The 23,818-nt window shown below is 39.8% G+C and overlaps 1 protein-coding gene across 1 annotated transcript in view; it reads left to right on the top strand.

Annotated features, from left to right (window-relative positions):
* Nucleotides 1-23,818, top strand: part of LOC149218542 (DNA repair protein RAD5A-like) — a 138,567-nt gene that overhangs the window by 47,045 nt on the left and 67,704 nt on the right. Inside the window, exons 2-3 of the mRNA XM_089386581.1 lie at nt 14,553-14,620; nt 14,982-15,296. Coding sequence (XP_089242707.1) covers nt 14,553-14,620; nt 14,982-15,296 — 383 coding nt within the window. The remainder of the gene's footprint in view (nt 1-14,552; nt 14,621-14,981; nt 15,297-23,818) is intronic.

The following is a 23,818-nucleotide window of genomic DNA, read 5'->3' as shown; positions in this document are numbered from 1 at the left end:
TGAATTTGAACATCCTTCTAGCCAAATACAAATCTCTTTTGTTAGAATCGAATTTTGTCAATTATAAAATGCACTAGATCAACTCAATTTTGGGGTGTTGCATTGGGTTCTCCTGAATATAGATCAAGTCCTTTAGAATACAGATCAATTCAATTCTATCCATCTTGAGGATGAATTCACAATGGTTGAACATGATGCTTTTATTACTTTTTTGTATCATTTGAGCATTGTTAGCACAACGCTTAAGGAGTGATGTGTCTTCTAGCCTCCCATTACAATGGTTTGGGCACTTTGATGAGGCACATTTTCTTGTCTTCTCAGTGCCTAAACACATTCCTATTAGCTTCTTTTGGCTACCATTTGGCATTTATGTGGTCTTCCTTTCTTCACTATGGACGCACTGTTGGGAGATTTTCACTCCCATGTTACGTCTGGAACACAACAATGCTAGGAATTGCAGTATGATAAGCTAGGTCAGCATGGGGACAAGGGTATAAATACAAAATCTATTTTGCAAAAGCAAATTGTCAACAACTATATAGTGCAACATAATTGATCAGATTAAAGAGTAGTAAATTCTCATAGCTTGGTTAACGTGATTCATGTGCATATGTTTGACTTGATAATTAATATTTAAGTGTTATTTTCCAAGTTTCTAGTTTGAAAGTGGAGTTTTGGGAAAGATTTTGCAATATCTTTCCTAATGCAGTAGTCTCAACAACACTGGACATTGTATTATAATTATCCAGATAGGTGTGACAACCCTTTTATTTACCCTAATTTTTATAGTGTCACTGTAATGTTAGTGTGGGCACAAGACCCACAATTGGTTGATATAATGCATGTAATGGCAATGTGGGCACAGGAGTTAAGACTAGCTAATACGATGGTATTATAAACATATGAAATTTGATCTATATCATTGCCTACTGAAGGGGAGGACAACCCTTCACATTCCAGTGTCTGATGGAGTTTGCCTGCTTGGGAAGTCTCGAAACCCAGTGATGAACTTAAATGCTAAACTACCATTTGCAAGTCTTCCTGAGCCAGCTTACTAACTGTTAATTTATTAGGTGATTGGTGTTAGTTTTTGGTAGCATCAGACAGGTGTTCTAGTCTCGACTTGAGTTAGAGAGACTAAATAACACGAGATCTCCAAAACCCAGAAAAGGTTTTGGGAGGAACACCTAGAGACCACTCAGTTAAGTTAATTGATCAATAATTAAATATCTCCTAAGCGTAACTTAGGAAAATTGATTAATTAACAACAATTAATTAAGAAAGATTGATAAAGCTCTAGAGACTCACACAGATCGAGTCTAAGATGATCTTTAGTCGTTGATAAATGGTCGTTGGTGATTCAATGAGAGATTGTAAGAGTAGGTCGATAGGTAGAGGAGAAGATAGATCAAAGAGACAGGAAGAGTGAGTTCCTTGGGCAGATCAAGCTATCTAGTGCAGTGATTCAACAAGAAGAAGAGCTTGATCCAGAACATCAACGATGAGGGAGTAGTAACAGAGAGTTCCGGAGGAGTTTTCCCAGTTGTAGAGGGCCAACAGAAGGAGGTCGAAATATTTTTGTAGGGAGGCAAAGTAGGTAGTGTGAGTAATGAGAAATCCCGGTCGAAGTGCCAAAAAGGAGGTCATTTCAGTAGCTAGAGGGAGATCACCTGGAAGGCAGAGTGATTTTTTTTCCAGAGGTAGAGGGAGGCATGACAACTCATTTAGAGCTAGCTAGCAGGCCGTACGATTTTTCTAGGCCATGCAGTGCAAATTCCTGGAGGCCGAGATTATTTGCAGAAGGGAGAAAATTTCTCCAAATTATTTTGCTGGAGGATTGCCAGTAAAGCATCCGGATTATTGTCTTCGGATTTTGTTGCTGCTGCATAATAATAAAAATAAACCCTCATCTGTTGCACTGGATTTCCCTTCAGGGTCTTTTTGGGACTTTCGTCCAAAAATATTGGTGTCATTTTTTATTTTGTGTGTTTCTATTATCTCAGTTCCAACATTTTCATTTAGCTTTGCATAATTTATTTGTGAAGAATTGCGGTGTGATTTATTCAGTATTAATAAAAATAATAATAAATTGCTAAGTAGTTAGAAGAAAAAATTCTAGTTGCTACAATTTAAGGAAATTTCACATAGTATCAGAGCAATTTTGATCAGATTGGAGGCTCAATAGCGAGAAGGATAAATTTTGCAACTACAAAGGGAGTTATGGGCATAATTTCTTAGATTTGTGCAGGCCACCAAGAAGAGCAAATTTGTAGAGGCAGAGAGTTCGATTTCCAGTTGTAGGTGCAAGAAAATTTGATCAACCTCAGAAGCTGAGATTTGCAGGCAGTGTGGTTGCCGGAAAGCAGTTCTGGAGAGCAGATCAGACAATTCGTTGAGCAGATCTTGGCACAGTTGATTTTGCAATAGTTTTCGCAGTAGCAGATCAACACCGGGTGGAAAAGAAATAGCATGCTGGGAGATTTCTAGAATTTTTCAGAGGGTTTCCAATTTCCAGGAAGGAAATCCAAGATTTCTAGTTGCAAAAGGCCATAACAATCTTTCCTATCAGCTAATGTGAGCATTAGGAGTAGCAAATTGTGTACCGAATTCCAGAGAAGGACTTCTAGAAGGTGTAGCAAGTTGCTCAATTGAGCTAGTAGGCAGTGCGAGTTTCCGGAGAAGAATTTCTAGAGGCAAACAGGAGTGCGAGTAGCAAAGAGCAAATCCAACAGGGAAGCGAGGGAGATTTCCAACAACAGTCCTAGTTTTTGAGTTTTTCCCGTAGAGATGGCCTTAGTAGCACTCCGAGATTAGGATTGGGTTGATGGATCCTCTAAATATGGCGTCTGGAAAGCTAGAATGACTTTCCTTCTAGATGAGCATGGTCCGAAGATGTATGCAGAAATGTTGTAGCCATACCTATAGATCAACAACAATTAGAGAACTATAACAAAGAGATGGCCAAAGCAAAGAGGATGATCCTCGATGGAGTATGAGATCATATAGTTCTACATGTCTTAGGCAAGAATATTGCAAAAGAGGTGTTCTTTCGAGAACCAAAGGATGTTTTTCAAGAAGTTGAGGACTACAAAAATGTAGAAGGGTGAGAGTGTGACTCCTTATCTCACCAAATTCAAAATGTCCGAGATGAGCTTGCAGCAGTTGGAGAGACATCTTCTGACAATGAGCTAGTTCGTACAACTCTCAATGGTTTCACTGAGGATTGGGAAACATCCGTTTAGGGAATCATTGGAGAAGATCAACTACCATGTTGGGATCGATGGTGGAGTGATCTCACTGAGGATGAGATGAGGCTTTCTCTTGTCGAGGGTACTATTAGCGACAACAGTAGCAAAGGATCGAAGGTTGCGAAAGATGAGGAGAATGTAGCCCTAACATCTAAAGGGGGGGGGGGGGGGCGAAGAAAGGCCCCAGTTAGGGATAAGGCTCAAAGGAATGAGAAAAGAAGAGGAAGAATCTGTCGAATATCAAGTGCTTCAGGTGTGGTGAGTTTGGTCACTACGACACCTAATTTCCTCAAGGGACGAAGGACAAGGAGAAGGAGGACCAGACAACAACTTCAACAAAGATAGATGAGCTGACCTTCAAATTGGAGGAGTTCGCATTTGTAGTAGCTATACCTCCAGATGGAGGAGGAGCATGATGCTTCAAAGTAGCAAGATGGGCACGATCCATATGAGAAGTGACAACCATATCCAGTTGTTGCAGATTCCTCATGAGGATTAGTACCTTTGCTACAAGAGCCCACAATATTCATTAGCAGGAGGATTAGATGTTTAACAGGCACAGTCAGATCTTAAGAGATAGTGCAGAGCTAGTTGTAGTCAGGAAGTGGGAACAAGTAAATCAAGCTGGACAGGTAGGAGCCCCGCTGTCAACAAAATCTTATTATACTTAGCATGCTTTGATGAATCGCGATAATCTAAGTTTTGTGCGTTGCATCGAAAGAGAAAGTAGTAGAAGCTGTGACTTAAATAAAGATCAAGTTTGGGCAGTCGAATCAATATCAAACTCATTCGCCGGCTAGGTAACTAAGCAATGCTAGAGGGGCGCAGATATAGATGGGTGCAAATAGTTAATTAGTAGACAAAGCAAAACTAATGCAGTTAGGGACTCAGGGGGACAATTGCAAAACCAATTGCAGGAACAACAGATTAGTTCTCAGTTGCAGTAGAAGCAACATGAGATCAGTTGCAATGCAGGCAGAGTTAGCAGTAGTGTAGAGTGGCACAATGCAATGTTAGCAACAACGCAGATGTAGGATGATTAAGCTACAGAGTTAGCAGTTGAATCAGAGTATGCACAATGGTTGATGGACAGTGAGAGCTAGTTGTATCACAATTGTTAGACATTAGCAGCGTGAGGTGGTCCAGCTATAAATTACAAATTATTCATCAGGATGGTGAGTATGATAGTATGGAGAAGACAGGAGAGAACACCTTCCTCGCTAAGAGGGAGTGTTAGTTTTGGTAGCATTAGACAAGTGTTCTAGTCTCGACTTGAGTTAGAGAGGCTAAAGAACACGAGATCTCCAAAACCCAGAAAAGGTTTTGGGAGAAAACACCTAGAGACCACTCAATTAAGTTAATTGATCAATAATTAAATATTTCCTAAGTCTAACTTAGGAAAATTGATTAATTAACAACAATTAATTGAGAAAGATCGAGAAAGCTCTAGAGACTCACATGGATTAAGTCTAAGATGATCTTAGCCGTTGATAACGATTTAATCATGGTCGTTGGTGATCTAATGAGAGATTATAAGAGCAGGTCGATGGGTAGAGGAGAAGACACATCGAGGAGATAGAGAGAGCGAGTTCCTTGAACAGATCGAGCTATCTAGTACAATGATTCAGTTCGGAACACTAATGATTGGGGGAGCAACAACGAAGAGTTATGGAGGATGCTTTCCAGTTTCGGAGGGCAAGGAGAAGGAGGTTGAAATATTTCTGCAAGGAGGCTGAGTAGGTAGTGCGAGTAGCTAGACACCCCAATTGAAGTGCCGAAAAAGAGGTCGTTTTAGTAGCTGGAGGCCTGGAGATCACCCGAAAGGAAGAGGGAGGCAAGACAACTCATCTAGAGCCGGCTAGCAAGCCGTACATTTTTTCTCGGCCAGGCAGTGCGAATTCTTGGAGGCCGAGTTTTCTCAGTGAGGTTCAAGCAGGCAGAGGGAGGCCAAGATTATTTGCAGAAAGGATTTCTAGTAAGGCATCTAGATTATTGTACTCAGATTTTGCTGCTACATAATAATAATAAAAATAAACCCTCATCTCCTGCACCGGTTTCCCCTTCGGGGTTTTTTAGGGGACTTCTGTCCAAAAATATTGGTGTCATTTTAATTGTTTGTGTGCTTCTATTATCTGAGTTCCAACATTTTTGTTTAGCACAAAATTTATTTGTGAAAAATTGTAGTGTGATTTATTCAATATTAATCAAAAAATTAATAAACTGCTAACCATTTAGAAGAATAAATTCTAGTCTTTGCAATTTAAGGAAATTTCACAATTGAAGGCGAAATATGATTGGGGGCGATGGAGGAGATGATGGTGCCTTCCCCCTAGCCCTTCGAGGTGACAACCCTGCAACCTTTCTAACGTACAAATGGACGCTTGGAAGAAATATATGAAGGCATATTTGAAGAAATGGGGGCTGGTCTTTTGGTGGGTTCTTGCTAGAGAATAGAGTGGTCTCTCTTGTGTGGGTTGGCTCTCGTCACTGATAGTTGGAGCATGTGGAAGTTGTTTGGCATTGGCAATAGAAGACAAAGTGGTGTTTGAGTTGGTATGCAAAGCCTTGTGCATGAGTTAAATCCTTGTGAATGTGGGTGAATCCCCTGTGAATTGTGTGTAAGGCCAATGGACTGTGTTGTTTAAGCTCGTGTGGTCAATGAGCGGCTCGGTGGAAGACTGAATCATTGTGGTGCTTGTGGTATAGCTGATAAACCACCTAGGCAAGGAATTTTGGGCCACTATGGTGCTTGTTGAGTAGCAAATGAACCACCTGGATAGTGGACATAAAACCCTTGTTGTTTAAGCCTGTGTTGTCAGTGGGAGGCTTAGTGGAAGATTGATACACTATGGTGTTTGTGGTATAGCTGATAGACCCCCTAGACATGGAATTCTGGGTCACTATGTTGCTTGTTGAGTAGCAAATAAACCACTTGAATAGTGGACATCTGAACCTTGTGGTGCTTGCTATGGAAAGACAACTGAAAAACCACTTGGACTGTTGATTCAAACTCATGAGACCAAGCAATACCCCATTTGAACCATGGGTGAATCCCTATGAATGAACTTAGAGGAAAGAGTGAGTCGTTGTGGTGCTTATCAAGGCTGCTTGGAAGTGGGAGCAGGTGCGGGAGCGACAATTTTAAGAAGTTTCCGGGACGGTAGTGATTTTGGGAGGGTTCTTTATATAATATATATTTTGATGCGTATATGCCAGCGAAAGCATGTAGAATGATGAATTAGTTATAAAAAGCATAAAAACATGGATTAACTTGTATAACACCAATCATCTAGTAGTTATAATTTCATCAACCGCAAGTTACAACATCTTGATTCTCATCATGTTGAGTGTGGAGCTTGATTATCTTCTTGATTTAGAGGTCTTGATTCGGTTGCGTTTGGATCCCAGTTCCTGACGGGGGTGTTATTGTTACAAGGGGGCGATAACAACATTTGAGCCCCCCCCTGGAAAGAAAATTTTGAGAAAATTGCCTTGTAAAATATTGTAATTTTGTAGTCAATCTAGACCGTTCATTAGGCAGAACATTTGGCATTAGAAGTTATGTGAATTTAGTGTTTTTTGCCCTAGAAAGCAACCCTCGGTTTGTATGAGGGAATTGTATTGCGATTGGGTATTATTTTGTATCTATTCCCATCTTTTTCTAGAACTTGATTGCAAGTTTTGACACATACAATCTTTATAATATAATCTTGTAGAGATACTTTCTTCCACAATTATATGAACTGGTGTAGGCTATTTTACAATGGGAGCATGTAAAATTTATTGTTCCAACCCTTTTTCTTATAACTAGCTTTGCCTCATACTTTTACAAGGGTCACAACCATTTGGATAATTATAATACAATGTCTAGCATGGTGGTTGAGAGTACTGCATTAGGAAAGATATTGCAAGATATTGCAGAATGTTTCCCTTAACCCCACTTTCAAAGTAGAAACTTGGAAAATAACACCTAAATCTTAACTATCAAGTCAAACATATTACTGCATTAGGAAAGATATTGCAAGATATTGCAGAATGTTTCCCATAACCCCACTTTCAAACTAGAAACTTGGAAAATAACACCTAAATCTTAACTATCAAGTCAAACATATGCACATGAATCTTGTTAACCAAGGTACAAAAATTTACTATTATTTAATCTGATAGCGGGGAAACACCACATACAAAAAATACAATAATATTTTCTCAATTAAAAAAAATATATTTGAAGTTAAAAATAAAAACCATTCATGAATCACAACTTTAGAACTGAAATCATAAGATAATTTATCACTGACAACTGAAATCTTGATGCATCATGCCTTATACAAAATGGATAACTGTATATAAAAATTTGAGTGTTTCATCAATGATTACTCCATTGATACGATGATGTAAAGTGTAACTACCTATCTTGAAACGAGTTTACATTCTCATCACTTGAACATTTCAACTCTACATTGTAATTAACTTGTCATCTTCCTTGAAATTTGTCGTAGACTCAAAAAATTCACATCTAGTTACGATCGTAAATGATTATTGTTCACTGTTTGATTACATTGCTATAGTCCATGTATCGTATTGTTCTGAGAGGAGTCCTCACCTAGAGTTGGATAGGATTGATCTAATTAAATTATTAATGACACCCTGTTGAGAAATCGATACGGCAATAGTTAGGATGATTTCTCTTTTCTTGATAACTGCTTCTGATTTCTTTTTACGTTTTCTTACTTATTAGCTTCTTCACTTAATATTATGTTTGCTTATCATCAAACAATTACCGAAACAAGAAGAAAAATAATACACAACCTCTCCACTTGAGAGGAAAACCTGCAAATCTCCTCCTCTTATAGATTCTTCAATTGACGAATTCCAAGACCTCTAGACCAAGACCAATACCCTCCAAGACCAAGTCCAACCCTTTCAGATGATGTGCTTCCTTATATCAAGTAAAACCTAGGGAAATCTCTTCCATCAACATAACTTCAACCCCTAGCTTCAAAATTTTGGCCTCTGCTGTAGGTGTGAAATTTCGGCCCCTGAGTAGCAACTACTGCCACACGTGTGAGCTTATTCTAGCCTCCCAAGGCTTCCTTAGACCTTCGCTTGGCTTTCTCCTTCTTCTAGTGCTTGAGGATGACCCAATGTGACATTCACTGACCTTCTTTCTCTTCTTTCTTCAAGATCGAACTTGCAGAAGAAAAACCCTAGTCCAGCAGTAGAAACCCTAGCCTTCCTTTGCACGTGTGAGAGAGAAATAGCCTAGAAACAAGTCTTCTTCATCCTCTTCCTTCTTTATTGCCTTTCTTGCTCTTCTTCTTTACTTGGATGAGTCAATGATGAATGTCCTCCAAGGAGGTTGAGTTCCCTCCTTTATATAGGCTTCTAAAGGTGGACGTGGCTCCTCAAAATAGGCTGACTTCCCAGTTGCCAGGCCGACTTGGTCTTGAAGGGTATTTTGACACTTTTAATGACAAAAATAAATTTCTTTACAAGTTACAATGTGCCCGATGGGGTCTTCAACTTATGACAATGACTCTTTTGACTTCTTGACCTAGGAAAAACCCTAGAAGCACTCAATGGGTGCTTGACCTCTAAAATAAAATACCTTGAGCATGGAACCCATGCTCCAAAAATATAATAATAATTTTCTTTTATTTTACAATATACAAGAATCAAAAGTACATTTCATATTTATGAAGATCGAACCTAGTTACACATTTTTCAACACAAGCATCGTTTATACACTAAGAACATTGAAACTAAGTATATACTATTATCTATATATTGTCTCAAAGCTTTCCAGTAAATATTATTAAAAATAAAAAAATAAAATTTAATGTTTCAGATCTTTATTGATATCATTATCATGTGCTAAACCTACAAGCTACATGTAATTAATAACTGGCTTATACAACTATACAACCTATAGATTAATAATAAGTAATCTAATTAAAATTCTAAATATAATATTTTCTTTTAGGGGTTTCAAATATGTGTCAAATGTTGGAAATACTGAGAGGGGGGTGAATTAATGTTTCATTACTTTGACAAATTTCCACTTAGTTACTCTTGAAATTGAATTCACATCACATAATCAATCATCCACAATGTATGAACAAAGAGATTAAAGTGCAAATCAAAATTTGAAGAAGAAATACTTGAAATGAATAACTTATTACAATTTCTTGTGAGGACACCAATCTTTTGTAAGCACCAACTTACAAAAATTGTAGGCTCCAACCTGTTGAGAAGACGAGGACTCTAATCCTTAGCAAGCACCAACTTATAGCAATAGCAGGCTCTAACTTGAACTCTGTTGATTTTTCCTTGGCACTTCAGAATCAGGTCTATGTCTAAAACACGATCACAAACACACTAAAATGCCACAACACAAGCACTTTGCACAACAGAAAATGTACAACAATGAATCAATGTAGTACACAAGACAATTTTTCAACCCAAAACTTGTTATATTACAACTTTAATACAACAAACATAGGGCTCCCATACCAGGGATCATGGCCCTTACAATTAGCCCTGATACAAGGACAACTAGGGCTTGATGTCATCAACGTATGACTATTAATCTACACTTGAACAAGACACACTTGACTTGTTGAAGGAGTGCTCAACTCAACCCTTTTGATCCATGTACCTTGAACTCCTAGTAGGTCCTTTGACACCTCTTCTGCTGCTCACAAGTAGTTCTGCAACTTCAGAAATGCGTGTATCGCCAGCTCACCAAACAGCCTCTATCAATCACTCTTGCTGCTCCAAGATGACTGGACTTAGGCCTCCAACATACTGCCCACTAATTGTCCACTTGCTCCACCAAGGTGACTGTACTTAGGGCTTGTATCAACTGCCCTCACAACAATCTACTTGCCCTCCAAGATGACTGTACTTTAAGGCTTACTATGACAACCCACTTAACAGTGACTTGTCACACAAAATCACATAAACTCGGGCACACTTGGCAGCCCACACAATAATGATCTTATCACATCCAATCACTGTGACTAAGGCATATACACAACGCCCTCTAATTGTCCTTTTGCTGCTCCAAATTGACAGTCTTTAGGGCTCCAACCAAATTGCCTTCCAACAGGGACAAGGCGCTCCTATGTCACTCCTTAGAGCTTTTCAAAGTCTGCTACAACACATTGAATATTCACACACAAAATCACTATCAATTTCAACAAAACACAATGATTTTGTTTCCTCCAATTCTCTATACACAAGCACGCAACATTGCTGTTAAAATTGGCAACTAGGGCCAAACTCCATGTGGGTCATCTTATTAATGGAAGCTGATATTTTTCTTGGATCCCTCTCATCGAATGTGTAGGATTGATCTAAAGATCATTCGATTCCGATAAGTATTCATGGAGATATGCATTTATGTGTGTTATGGGACAATTTATCAAGGTCGGCCAGCAACCAAATAAACCCCACTTGTGCTCAACGTTTTAGTATAAATAGAGGTGGCCTTCAAGTCATTTCAAAACACTTGGGATCTCTTCCTCTCTACTTGTCTTTGGGTTTTAGTAGGAGGAGAGATCCTAAGGGATAACGCTGCCCTAATCCAGAGGGCAGAAGCCAGAACTGCCAGGAAAAGCCGGAACTGCTGGAATTGCTGGGAACAACTGGAATTGCCGGGAACTGTCGGAATAGGTAGGAAAGTTGATGCAGAGGGCAGAAGCCGGAACTGCTGGAATTGCCGGGAACAGTCGGAACTACTGGGAACTTTCGGAATAGCCAGAGCATCTGTCTCCGAAGGAGACAAACGTGCAAGGGACAATTAACTAACATTGGGACAATTGTATGGCACTTAGCAGCAAATACACCAAGCATGCAATGTTACAGCTAGCATGCAAAGGACAACTAGCATGCAGCAGCAAGCATGCTAAGGACAACAAGCATGCTAGGGACAACAAGCAAGCAAGGGACAACAAGCAAGCAAGATGCAACCAACACATAGGTCAATATGGCAACATGGTGCAGCAATGGCACATAATGCAATACAGTGATGGGCACAGTCATGATTAATGAAGCGTGATGAGATGCAACATAGTGATGATGGGTTCAGCGTTGTGAGGTGCAGCATGATGACGAAATGCAACACAACGATAGGTGAACGAGCCACCTTGGAGAATCAATTGAAGCAACATGTCTTCAATTGATCTCATGTATCATCTTCTTAGAGATGATCTATGCTCTTATCTAGATAAGTCAAAGTGCTGACTTATGTTGTAAATGTACTATCTCTCTCTCTCTTTGTTGAACTATTGAAGAACATATAAGAAGAATTGATCAAGGGTTTCCCCACATTGGGGTTTGTCCTTGGCTAGCACCACATCTTGTGTCCTCTTGTCTTGGCTTGTCTTCTGCGATTTATGTTTATGTTCTATTTGGAGTTTACTTTAATGCTGATGTGATTGCTAATCTGGAAAAGATATTGAGCTAATTGTGAAAATTGAAATAAATTTCTCTAAGCATAGAACATACCTAAAATTAACAACTGCTGTCCAAACCTCCATGTAGGACAGACTTCTACTAGGCAACCACCTTTGCAATCATCACCATAGAAGACCCAACCACAACCTTTTGCAAGACTCTCCACACGGTCCTGAAAATCTTGGCCCTGTGCACTCACTTTACTGAGATTTTCGGCCCTCTTTTAGGGCTCCTGCAACTGCTTCAGGACTGCCCTAACAGGGCCTTGACAAATCTCATATACACCCTTTATTCCTGTGCATTATCATGACAGAAATCAGCCCTCATACCAGCACCTTGACACGTCACTGTTCAGCCGATTTAAAGGACTCGGGCTTCTCTGATGCAACAGACCTAGCTTGGCCCTGATCACAAAGATAACCCGCTGTCATATGCACTAAATCCATGCTTAGCTATATGTCCAGCAGCTCCTAATCTTTGACCTGTACCAGAACATAGAAACAAGAAACAAAACTCGTCCTTATCCTTCTTTCTAGCTCATCTATAGGGCTGCAGGTCCTTAGGTTAGTCTTCTCTTGGATGAATTGCGCTTGTGGATGTGTGACAAATGATTTCAAGCTCTCCTCTACCTATAGTGTCTTTGGTGGTCTCACATTTCACCAAGGGGCATGACCTTTAGCCCAAGCCGACCTAAACAAAACTTGCTCAACCACCATTTGCCATAGAAATAAAATCCATTTCATTTATCTTTCACCACATTATTGAAGCGTTAGATGCCCCCCAGCCCTTCAAGGATGCCCCACATGCTTTCAATGAATAAACTATTAATTTTCCTCCTTGGTCTTGCACCTACAACCTTGGGTACAAAACCCATGGCTTGGTACATTGCCCCTGAAGCTCCATTTTCATGGGTCCACTCCACACAAACCCAGCACCCCAGGGGTTGTGGGAGTACCCCCCAAGCTACACATTTCAACAAACTCAGCTTTAAATACACCAGAACTTGGACTTCAAATCAGGCCTTAACTCGGCCTTCAAGACTCCACTACTTGGCCTTCAAACCAAGCATGAACTAGATCTTCAAATAGCATATCGCTGTCCTGAAACTCAGCTTTCAAACAAGAAAATTCATCCCTTGAAACTAGGCCTTCAAACAACAGTACTCAGCCTTGAAAAACAAACCTCAAACAAACCGGAAACCCTTCCCAAGAACAATGCCAAAAACCCTTCAAAAGATGTGCCAAAACCTTTCCACAGAAAGCTGCTTCAACTCGGCTTCATTTCACTTCTGCTTGCTTCATGAGGTATAAACTTCAGACCTGCTCCTTCGCTCTCCTAAACACATAACTGAATGCTTGAGTAGTGGTTAGAAATGCTCTTTCTCGTCTATTTATAGTGCGTTTGGATGCTGGGTTAAGGTTGACTTGTCCACTGGCTGGGCCGGTTGGTGCAACTAGCAGAATGTATAGTCAATATTAAAAGATTCATTTCTTCTCAATTGTGAGGAGTTAGAAGGCATGCCATATATCATTGGAAAGGTCTCAGAATAAGCTTTCCAACCATATATTTTATGCTCCCATTTGAGCTATGTAATTGGAGTAAAAATGCCTTCAAAGATAGGGTATCCAAATGGGGACTGCTTGTACATTGATTGGGTCATCTTGATAAAATATTTCATGATCTCCTCATTCCTGTGGAATTAGAGGGAGTGCCATATACCATTGGAACTGTCTTGGAATTTGCTATTTGTCTATGTAATTTTCTCTTTCATTTGGACAGCCTGTGACATCAATAACAACCATTTTCAACAGCAAATACCTTTCAAATGTCAATCTCTTTGCCAGGTTTCTAGTTTGGAAGTGAAATTCTTGGAAACATTTGCGATATCTTTCCTAATCTATAGTCCCAACAATGATAGACATTAGAGTATAATTATCCAGATCAGCATGAAGATGAGGTATAATTACAAGGTCTCTTTACAGAAGCAAATTTTGTGCTGCAGTATAAAAGAACAGTACCGATCAGATTAAATTCTCTTTGTTTGCTTAGTAGTATATGTGTGCATATGCTTGATTTGGTGGTCAAAATTTAGGTGGCAAGGTCTTTGCAAATTATCTAGTTTGAAATGGAATTCTGGAACATTCTGCAATATCTTTCCTAGTGCTGAAGCTTTTGGCAGCTTGCATATATGGCTTTGGCTTCAAATTATCTGTGGTTTTCACCAATGCTAATGACTTCCTAGCAATTTAACGTTTTAGATGATATGCATTTTTTTCCTTGTCTGCTGACCTATATCTGGTGTTGGTCGGTTACCTTATGCTTTTTTCTGTTAACTTGCAATGTTGACAGAGCTTCACACTTAACTTTTTCTTTTCCCTAGTTGGGACTAAGGAGGGTTGGCAATATTGCTATTGATAATCACTCCCTTTATTGGCAGTCCCATATTATGTTTGCAACTTTGATGTATTTTCTAGCCCCATTGACCTATTCTTTTGGTCACCTGTGCGGTGTGGACATGAACAAAATTATTTATCTTTATGTTCATTTTCTTCTAAGTTAAACTCTTGCTGGTACTCTTTTACAGTGTGTGAAGAAATTAAATTTTACTAATGTTTTGTTGTTTATTCCGAATAACTATTATTATAACCCTAATTTACTTTCTTTTCAAGATAAAAGTTGCATCTTATATTCAAGAGAGAATATAGCACGCATTCTTCATGTGCAATCCACTTGTCTAAAGGAAAACATTGCCAAACACAACTTATAGCCCTGGAATAATAGGCACGGAAATGCTTGGATTCTATTCAATCTGAGTATTGCTTTCCTTTTTGTTATTTTGTGCAGAATAACCTGGAGGATTTATACAGTCTCCTTCGGTTTCTTCGTGTTGAGCCATGGAGTAACTGGGGCTGGTAAATTTTATATCCTGTATCTTCGTCCCTTATTATATTAAAGGATTATTACTGTTTCATTTTCTTCAGAAATGATTTTTGGCATGCTTATTCAGCTAGAAGTGGATAGTCCCTAGGTTTTTCTTCAAATGCAAGTACATAAATAGTTAGTTTTCTAGGGGTCCATTTCTTAAAGGGGCAATGAGTTAATAAATCTGGAACAAGAATGACAGCTGACATCATCTGGAAGAAAAGTTTCTGCCTCTGTTTTTTGAAGCAGGTTAAACTTGTATTGTTAGGGTGCCATTTATGTCTGAGTTGGATAAGAGATTCTGTCGCACCATAAATCAGTATCTGTTTATGTAAGTTGAACTTGTTGCAGCTTGTGTTGTGAATGCACTAATTGGGGTAATGCACTCCTGTCTGGATTTGCAATGCCATTTAATATATGTCATGTGGTGAATGATTGGACTGGAAGTGGGAAAAAGAAGTTCTATTTTTATTCATGGCTTGGAGAGAGCACTGTTTTGAAGTGTTTTCACCTCAACAGGGTCAAAATTGGGAAGGCATCTCTTATCAAGATTTGGCTAAATAGAATATTTCAATATGATGATATTTCATGGACTGGAATGGGCTATTGGCGTGTGACCAGAAGTTGGCTTCTGAAGCTTACCTCAAGCAAAACAAATTGCCATAGGTGGATATTCTGTAAATTCTTTCAGCTACTCTTGGATTGCATTGACTTACGGCCAGGGGTTTTGGAATGAAAGATCGTTTTCCTCACTATTAGGAAAATTATTTTGTGGATAGACAATTTGTACAAGCTTACAACAAAGTTACAATCTTGCACCACATTATCTTCCATTGATATAATGTCCGTCAAGTACATCGAAAGCATGATAGGATCTTCACAGTAGTATATAGGTACTAATTCCCCTGTACTGGATTTATCTATGCCATATATTTGGTGAATATATCTAGTTGAAGCAAATCTGACCTGTATTTTCTTTACCTCTCCTTTCTGTCTTGTACGGCTTACAATAGCATCCTTCACTATTTAAAAAATGCAAGTGAAATGTCATAGAATATTATTGACATCACTGCTAATAATATTTTGTTGGTGTTTAGAAAATTTATTGGAAGGGAAAATTATTTTCTTCAGAAGTTGTTTGGCATGGATTGATATTTCTGATATTAATAGATGTTGAAGAAAGTGTAACTTGGTTAGGCCTTCATAAATGTACTTCTGATATTTTTATTTATTCAAAAGAAATATTATTTTTGTTATATTTATCAATGAGTTTCTTGCTCATTGAAGTAGGTCAAGCACATATTTAAGTGCTTCTAGGAAGTCAAATAGACAATGTATTTATTGAAGACCCTATGTATACACCATGTATAAACTTGTATAAGAGTCAAAGGAAATATTTCCAAGCAAAGTCAAGTCCTCTCCATGCAACAACATCTCCTAGCAGCAAAAATGATGAAGAAACACCAAGTCGGCCTACAGTCAACAAGTCGGCCTAAAGGAGGGACAGTCCTCTATGTGTAGAGGCTGTCCACTCCCTCATAATGACCAATACTCACCTCTGAAATCAGCGAGCAAGAGAAGTCAAGGAAAAGTGAAGAAGGACAAAGTTTAAGGGGTCTCCAAGTGCAGTGAAGAAAAGTGAAGTTTTGGGACTGTTTCTAGGGCAAAGTACAGTCACACGTGCGAAAAAAGGAGGGCACTCTGCAGTTATATCAGCAGAAAAATCAAAGTCATATATTCATCTTGGTTTGGGCTTGAAACTTAGGCCTACAAGGCATCCCACTAGAGTGAAGAACAGACTCTCTCATACGAAGGAGAAATGAACCAAATACACTACTAAACCTCCCACATGTGCGAGAATTTAGAGCTGCAGAACTGTCATATCAAGTCTGTACCTACACATTGAAGAAGGAGCTCGGTTAGTCAAGAAGAAGGAAGAAATCATCATTAGTGAAGGGCTTCACTAGAGACCAAGGATAATTGTCTCTTCTAGGGCAAGTACAACAAGGACTACCAACAATTGTAAGAAGAGCAAAGTGCCGGAAGAAGGAGAACGAAGTGTCGGAAGGAGGATGAAGTTTCAAGGAACATAGTGTAGGAAGGAGGAAGGACTTGACTTGTGCTTGGTGGATATTCTAGTCAAGGGTCTAGGGTTTGGCATTGATCAATAAGAAGCTTCAATAAGAGAAATTTACGAAAGGGTTTTCGTCTCTAAGAGAGATAGGTTTTGGCCCTGACATAGAGCTAATATCTTGTGCTCTTGTTTCTTATGTTTTGGTAGCTGTTTGATGAAGTAAACACACACACTAATAATAAGATATTAAGAAGAAGATCAAGCTACGATAAATTGTAAAAGTACTTCACAAATTGTTATCAAGTTTAGAAGAATACTATTATACATAAATTCCCTTGATTCTTCAACAAAGATTGGTATAATGAAATACTTATGTTGGGACATGCTAAAATTATTAAATTTGGAAGGCATTAACCTAGGATTATCTTTTTGGGAATGCAAGAATACTTCCTCTCTATTTTATACTTGGATCCACTGTTGCACAAAGTCGGGATGAAGCCGATGTTTTTTTGAGAAGTGAAGCATTGGAAATGTCATTTTCCAGAAATCCTTGAAAGCAAAGGGTCTTGGTGTATATGTGTTGCATTTATACTAAAAAAACATCCAGAATGCAAAATGAATTGTAGAATATATGAAACATGCACATTTGTAGACAAGTCAAGATAGATATGGCATCCATAGTACATTAAAGCAACATCTATATGTTATAAACTTACGCTTGTTTGCCTTATACTTCACTTGCTCACCATGAGAACCTAGAAAGAGTTAACTCATATAGACACTGAGGAGAGAGTATGTGATGCCGAGAGCGTCTTTACAACCTTACCAGTTGCCGCTGGACAATGTGTAATATTCCTAGTGGAAAATTTACAATGATAACAAAGACATGCACAAATAAATAACACAGAAAATTTCAGAAATGCATACACATAAACCAAAAATTTCTACAAATCCCCACACTGGCCAAATTTTATTAATAATATCGGTTGTGGTACAAATGAGTTGGAGAAAGTGCACCCGGACTTGCACAAGGCAAGCTACAAGCACCAGGTGATGAGTACAAGAAGAACCAATGACTGCAATAATCAGCTCCTCTAGAAAAATGCATTGCTGCTCCAAAACTGCATCGCTGCCTGACTTCGCCCCTGATTTGCCCACTCTAAGAGTGCCTAGAAAATTCTAGGAATTTGGGATTGGGATCCTTACCCAAAACTCAGAAAAACACAGAAAGGGTTTCCCTTATTTCCAACCTTCAAAAATTGACCCTTCGCTACTTGGCCCTCCTCCAAAAACGAATTTTGTTGTTGTCACTGATCCTGTCAATATCTGCATTCCCAACTCTGACAATCCTCCTCAAATGGCCCTCGAAATGATCTCCCATCTCTCCAGCTCCAAAATCCTCGGAATAGTGTTGCCCTAACAAATCTCACTCCAATAACTGCGCAGTCATGGAGGAGATGACACAGTCCTGTGTGATGAAATGAGAGTTGCGTATGGGATGGCCCTCTTGTCTATAGATGCCCTCTACACCCCTGAAATGGTGAAAGGATGCTCCTGTAGCTTCTCCAGGCAATTTCCCTACAACCCTGCTCTACAAATCACGCAGTGGTGGCTCTTGGATTGCGTCTTATGCTACAGAAATGCGTATGACCTGTGATTGATGCTTCTTCTGATCTCGGTGGTGAAGGAAAGCCTTTCTTGGGTGGCACTCAAAGTCTATTGAAGAAAGGTTGAGCTTCTCTCCTTGGGAAGCTGTTGTGCTAAACAACACAATGTTGGCTCAACTGAATAGCTAAGGCAATTTCGATTTTCAAATAGACAAAAGACCCCCCTTGCTCCCTCATTCCTTCCTTTTATAAGCGTTGGCCATGCATTCCTTGTGGGTCCCTTCACAATTTCGTTTTTGCCTTAAGGAATTCGAATTCCCTTCCTCCTAAGTGCGTATTTCGAGTGGGCCCCATATTCCACTAGCACGCTGTTAAAGTCACATGGAATGTAAACAACAAAGGTGGATGATAAACCTTGAAATCATTATTATTGACATGATATGCATTTATAGTACATTTGTGTGACCGTTGGGTTCCACATCCCAAGGTCTCTTGGACTCTCATGGCTGTTTACATTCTACACCAACCCATAGAGGATTAGGTGTCCAACATTCCCCCCCTCAATCCGAAGGGGTATGTATGAGTCCAAGAAGAGCGCTGTAATACAAAATGTGCAAAAGTGCATGGCAACACTAGGCTGAATGTGCTCTCTAAAATGTTGGTATAAGGGGGGTGGTTTAAGGATGACCACCAACACTGGAACGCTTAGTACAGTTCTCAGAACTCTTCCAAGTCTGGCATGAAGCTGAGGTCTTCTACTAGAGGAAGTGCTCCTAATGTTTTGAAGAGGGAAACCTTCAACCTTGAAAGGGAGGTCTCACCTCGCATAAAAGGGAGAACCTCAACCTGAAAAGGGAGGTCTCAACTTGTGATGGTTTAAGGATGACCAACAACTCTGGAATGCTTAATGCAATTCCTGGAACTCTTCCAAAACTGGCAAGAAGCTGAAGTCTTCTGCTAGAGGAAGTGTCCCCAATTCTTTGAAGAGGTATCATCGACTGAAGGCATGCTCAGTGGCATCTTTGTCTTTGGCTACAACTCTGAATCTCGTATAGCAGGTTGTGGCTCAGGCTCGCTTGATGTGGCTTTAATGCTTGTAGATGACCATCACTTCCCCCCCTGTCAGATACAAGGTGAGAAGATGAAGTGATCTCAACTGCAAGATTTTTCAATATTCAGGAACAAACCCTGTTGTATGAGTGAAATATCTTCTTGGCTGTTGAAGCCCATTGCCAAGAAGCGATCCATGCAAGATGAATCTTTGTTCTTGCAAGAGGTTTGTTTTTGAAGCATCTGTGTGAAGAATGAGTATGCTGACCACAATGCTTGCACAAATGAAGATCAAAACAATCATCTTTCATATGGCCAATTCGGTCGCAGTGTTGTCGCTGTGGAAGAGGAGTAGAATCTCAAACAATTGAAGGTGAATTGTCATGAAGAAATCCAGGACTCTAAAACTGGATGGGCTTTGAGTAATCTGGAATGTGAAAGGAAACCTCCTTATCATATCCAAGTTTGGTTTTTTGCTTGTTATGGACAAGCTCTTCCCAAGGTTTGATGATGGGCTTAGGAAGTGGAACCTAAACATTTACATTAGCATGCAAATCTGCTCCTTCATTGGGCACTAGATCTGAATCAACTTCATATTGTTGCTGTTGATGGGAGTCTGTCTGAACAAAAACCAGTTTAGAATGACAACTCTTTTGTTTTAATTCATCTCGCTGGAAGTGAGATTCTAGTTGCAAAAATTCAATCTTTTCATGTGCATCTTGTAGGCATATTTGAATATCAGCGAGAGTGGTTTTGTTGATTTTTACTGTATTATCAATAGTAGAATGTATCAATGTCTTCAATAACTCTAATAATTTTTTCAATGTCCGCCATTTTTAGATAGAAGTCATGTTTAAATAAGCCTACTGGAATGAGGCTAAACAGAACATGTTCATGGTGCTCCAGCAATATAGTAAGCTGCGAAGGCCAAAGCATCCAACGCAAATGTGTGGGCTCTTGTATTCACTCTCTGCTTCTGTCTTATAATGATTGTGCAAGGTATATTTTCCTAGGGCAATGGGGGTCTTCAGATCTCACCAGGGGATCCAATGCAGACAAGAAACTTCTCGCTTGAGTTCAATAAGAAGAGAACCTGGGCAAACAATAGAGAGAGAAGAACCAACCTTTTGATTCTCTATCTGATCCTGAACCTGGAATCGATGAAGTGATCCTTGTTCTACCAAATCTAAGCTCTTGAAGTATGTACAAATTCTTTTTTTTGATAAACACAATCAAGTTTCAGGCCTTCATAAATGCACGAGGAGTCTTTTAAAGTTCAAAATCAGCAGCTTGTCATTTGATCTTCTAAAGGACTCATCTGCTTTTTTAATCTGATACAATACCCTTATTCTATCTAATTGAAATAATTCTCTCACCAGAATTGTCTTCTTTCTTTAGTGCGAGCAAGTCAATTTCTCTTATCTCATTTATGAAGAAACTAGATGTAGCCCTCACATTAATCTAATGCCTCCTATTGTGCATTGCTGAGCATATTTCAATATAAAGAATCTGTCTTCATTATTGGAAATTGCAGCCAACCACGGATAGCGTTAAGATTTCAACTGAATAGAACAATTGTGTTTTAAACAAAGTTCGTCTCATATGGTGAGAAGTTACAAAATATGTGTATCGGCCGACAAAATTAGAAGGCGTTTTGAAGCTGCCGTCATAGATTACATTTAATGAATGGTGCAAACTTGCAACCATCCCTCGCTAAAAATGGAGAGTCAATGTTGAAGGTCTGCATGCTGGAGTATTGAGTACAAGATAATAACTCCATGCACATTACACATTACTCGCTGCTCTACTTAATAGACCTCCCTTTGGAGCGCCCCTCGATTCCAGGCAGAATACGTCCCCATTGACAATGACAGCGACATCATGGCTGATGGTGACAGATCACGATAGGTGTGGACGTACCAGATAGGTGTTTAGACTGCACAACTACCCAACCGTAATGCAACCTCACTTCGACAATGTCTGAGCTTCTCTCTTAATACGTTGGAGCTCAACAATAGCATTCATAACAAAAATTACGTATTCAAGCAGCAAATACCTAACACAAAGGTTACCAAATATGCTTCATGCTTTTAGAAAAACTTTCGGACAAAAGCTTTGCACCTCAAACACTTTATCTTTCTAATAGTGACGGAAATGGTTACATCAAATCTAATGCACTAATGAGGTAGCCAACTCGAATACCTAGAAAGCCAACAATCAAACAAAACAAGATGGAAAAGCGAGAATGTGTGTTTTGAGTTCCTTGGCGCATTGATTCCAATTCCTGACGTAGTTGTTGAGTTTGGTTCACAACCGTGTATGCTGATCCCCACTCTAAGCTAAACCATTTCGAGGTGAGGAGCATTATGCAAGGAGGAAACTGGAGCAACGAGAGTGTTGTATTTAAAAACACATAGTCAAAACGTAAACTGGTGGCGTGGCAGCGCGGAGTAAGCGTTATATGACAATGTTCAATGGTCAGGAATGGCGGTTTTTCTGCAAAGGAGTGGTGGTATATCAGCGTTTATAGTCAGCGAAGAATATGACCCGTTATCTCCATCTTTACGAGGTTAACCAAACCAACAGACAAAATGACCCCTTCAGACCGTTCAAAGCCTCATTTGCCTCCGCCAAGCATTCCGCGCAATTATAAACAAAGGCTCTTGAATGCTGTTTAACAACAAGCACCTCCCTTTTCGATGGTCTTCCGTCAACTGTGGGCTGACATGAATTCAATACAATACTTTCACCTTCTTGCCCTCTCTCAGATGGGGTTAGTTAGGCGCCGATGGCTCAGCCTGCCCAGAAGCGGAGGAATCAATGGGACCAAGCTCAGGACCAGGAGAATGCTGCCAAGAATGAGGTGTATGCTTCTTCAGGATTGCGCGAATATAGATATGACAGATAGTGCGCGAATATAAATATGAAAGACAGGCTCATGTGCGTTTCTCTCTTGGACCATGCAACTCTGACCAATAATGCTTAGTGCCCTTGTCTACCACATGCAAGCGCTCAGGGCAATGCTTTTCACAACTAATGGCAACAGTGTGAACGCAGGACAACGCGTTTCACGAATAATGGCAGAGAGAGGAGTTACATAGGCATAGAATGCAACTAAAATTTACCTGATAAGATATTCATTAAATGCAGGCATGATAGCCCAACTTTCATGCACATACAAATCCCAAAATCAGTAGCTTAGAATGGAGCAGGACTAGGAAAACGTTGGCTCTGATACCATGTTAAAGTCACATGGAACGTAAACAACAAAGGTGGATGATAAACCTTGAAATCATTATTATTGACATGATATGCATTTATAGTACATTTGTGTGACTGTTGGGTTCCACATCACAAGGTCTCTTAGACTCTCATGGCTGTTCACATTCTACACCAACCCATAGAGGATTAGGTGTCCAACACATGCAAATAAAGCATTCCTCTTATTTTCTCCACCAAAATTTGCCTTGAGCTAGTATTAACCAAAATTGTCAAAATTAATTTTCCCAACATTAGGAAAATTTAGGAAGGAACATTACAGTCCTCCCCTCCCGGATGTTGCTTGTCCCCAAGCAATTGTAAAATTGGAGGCTGTAAATTCTGCTCATTCTCCCATGTAGTGTCCTCTGTTAAATCTTTCCACTTGACCAAAAGCTCCTTGACCACCTTGTTTTTCAACTTCCTCTCTTGGGTCTCTAGTATAAGCTCTGGTGTCAGAATCAAATGCTCCTCATCATCCAACGGAGGCAACTCGGTTGCTGCTACGACTTGTTGTTCCAATGCCTTTTTTAGGCATGAAACATGGAACACATTATGAATCCGACTCTCTGAAGGCAACTCTAGCTCATAGGCCACCTCACCTACCCCCTTGACCACTTGGTAGGGCCCATAGAAGCGGGGCCGCAATTTTTCTGCATTTCTTCTTGAGTGAAGACTGGTTGTATGGCTGTAAATGTTGGTAGGCCATGTCCCCTACTTCAAACTGTCTCTCCACCCTGTGTTTATCAACGTATATCTTTTGCTGATTTTTGGCCATCTGCAAATTGTTCTTGAGAGTTCGAAGAATCTCCTGGCTCTCTTGAACCCATTCCTTGGCCCCGGGGCCCTGCTATCTCCAAACACCATGTCAGAATAAGTAAGAGCATCGTACCCATAAAGAGCTTGGAAAGGGGACATACCAATGGACATATGATAAGTCGTGTTGTAGCAGAACTCCCCGAGATGTAGCCACTTGACCCATGCTCTTTGCTGCCCAGTCACGTAGTTATGTTGGTACCCCTCTAACCATTTTTTCAATATCTCCGTCTGCCAATCAGTTTGGGGGTGATAGCTAGTGCTGGGTGTAAGCTCTGTCCCCACTAGCTGGAACAACTCCTGCCAAAAAGCCCCCATAAATTTGTTGCCCCTGTCACTCAATGGTCTTGCGAAGACAATGCAATCGGAAAACCTCTCGAAAG

This window comes from Pinus tabuliformis, chromosome Q (assembly GCF_031772625.1).
Source record: "Pinus tabuliformis cultivar Carrire ecotype Pingquan chromosome Q, CPIR1, whole genome shotgun sequence".
Lineage (NCBI taxonomy): Eukaryota > Viridiplantae > Streptophyta > Pinopsida > Pinales > Pinaceae > Pinus > Pinus tabuliformis.
The sequence above is the reverse complement of the archived record's forward strand: the minus strand, read 5'-3'. Positions and strand labels throughout refer to the sequence as shown.